This window comes from Poecilia reticulata, linkage group LG22 (assembly GCF_000633615.1).
Source record: "Poecilia reticulata strain Guanapo linkage group LG22, Guppy_female_1.0+MT, whole genome shotgun sequence".
NCBI lineage: Eukaryota > Metazoa > Chordata > Actinopteri > Cyprinodontiformes > Poeciliidae > Poecilia > Poecilia reticulata.
The window spans coordinates 6,580,259-6,581,760 of NC_024352.1; the positions used below are offsets into that span (position 1 = coordinate 6,580,259).

The following is a 1,502-nucleotide window of genomic DNA, read 5'->3' on the forward strand; positions in this document are numbered from 1 at the left end:
TTTTAGCCAATTTTTAGTGAATTTACTGGGCCAACGGCTGAGCGCGTGCGATTACTCACCGATGCTTCAATGCTATATAACTACCAGGGATTTTTCCGGACGTCAGCTGTTAGAAGCTTTTGGAGATCTAATTAAAAAAAACAGATTCACTATTTTTGAATTATGAATTCTGAGATAGTAATTTAACATTGTCTTACCGATTTCCAGGTTTCTTCAAGGAATTTAACACAATCCTACAGGGGGATTCACGGGACAACCGTCAGCTATCAGCTCTCACGGGAGTTAGACGCAATCTGAGCTAAATCTCAGCGCTGCAGTTAAAGGGGCGGGACAAACAACCTGATTGGCTGATGTGAAATAGACGGTGCCAGTTATTGGTTGTTTAAAATGTCACTAAAAGCAATCATTAAAGGGATATTTCACAGGTTTAAAAGATTTTTAGCACATTTTTTATCAATATTTAAGAACATATTTACAAACATTCTTTTTATTTTTTACTTAAATACTTTTTAATCTCGTTGTGGAATGATATATTAAATCAACATCTATTCATTTTACTTGTGTTTTTAACACTGGGTTACATTAGCAGTGTCTTTTTAGACTCCAGTTCTTCCAACCCAGAAGAGGAATCAGACCAGAGGATACTTATCTATCAACCTTGAACAGAAGCACCTTGTTTACATACTTCAGCTCAACATTAGATTATTTTTCTTCTTTTCCTCTTTCCTGTGATTTATTTTGTTTGTATTTCCTTTTATTTCTTGTAAAGCACTTTGTATTGCCTTGAAAATGAGCTGTATAAATAAAATTACCTTTAATGCCTGATTTGTATAACAGATTCAGAATGGCCCTGATGTTTTTTCTCTTCCTTTGATTCCAGGTTCTGCCTGAGATCAGCAACCCATCCCACCATGTCAAAATCCATCAGAATAAAGTTCCTTTGCCTCCTCTTGATCACCATATGCGTAATCACGGTCTTTGTTAGCAACAGATCACGCAGCTTCAAGCCGAGACCAGTTGTTCCAGAGGTTTGTCCACGATCAGTCTCCAAACAGAGCATAACTCCCCTGAAAAACACCAAGCACTTATTGGTCTCGGCCTACATGGATCAGAGAGCGCAGGGCTTTGACATTCGCCTCATCGGGATATTTCGGAGAGACTCCATCCAGGAACTCCACTGCTTTTTCTGCTGTGCCGGCTACACGAGTGAAACCACTCCGACAAAAGTTTTACAACACTCTGACAACTTCGGGTTTCCATTCGTCACCACAGACATCATGTGCCGGATTCCTAAAAACTGCAATGCCACACATGTCACTCTTTTGACGAAGCCCAAGCCTGAGAATAGAGCTGACTGGCTTCCCATAAGGAACAAGAAAACTAACGGAGGAGCAGAGGAAAGGATGGATTTCACTGTGTGCGTCTCCAATCTGTTTGGGGACTACAACAATGTGCTGCAGTTTGCACAGACACTAGAGATGTACAGGTCAGTAATCCTAATC

At 40.1% G+C, this 1,502-nt stretch overlaps 1 protein-coding gene across 1 annotated transcript in view; it reads left to right on the plus strand.

Annotated features, from left to right (window-relative positions):
- LOC103458488 (uncharacterized) overlaps nucleotides 1–1,502 on the plus strand; it is a gene marked incomplete at its 3' end in the record, with an annotated part of 10,839 nt that overhangs the window by 7,465 nt on the left and 1,872 nt on the right. The window contains exon 2 of the mRNA XM_008399331.1: nucleotides 881–1,486. Coding sequence (XP_008397553.1) covers nucleotides 912–1,486 — 575 coding nt within the window. The remainder of the gene's footprint in view (nucleotides 1–880; nucleotides 1,487–1,502) is intronic.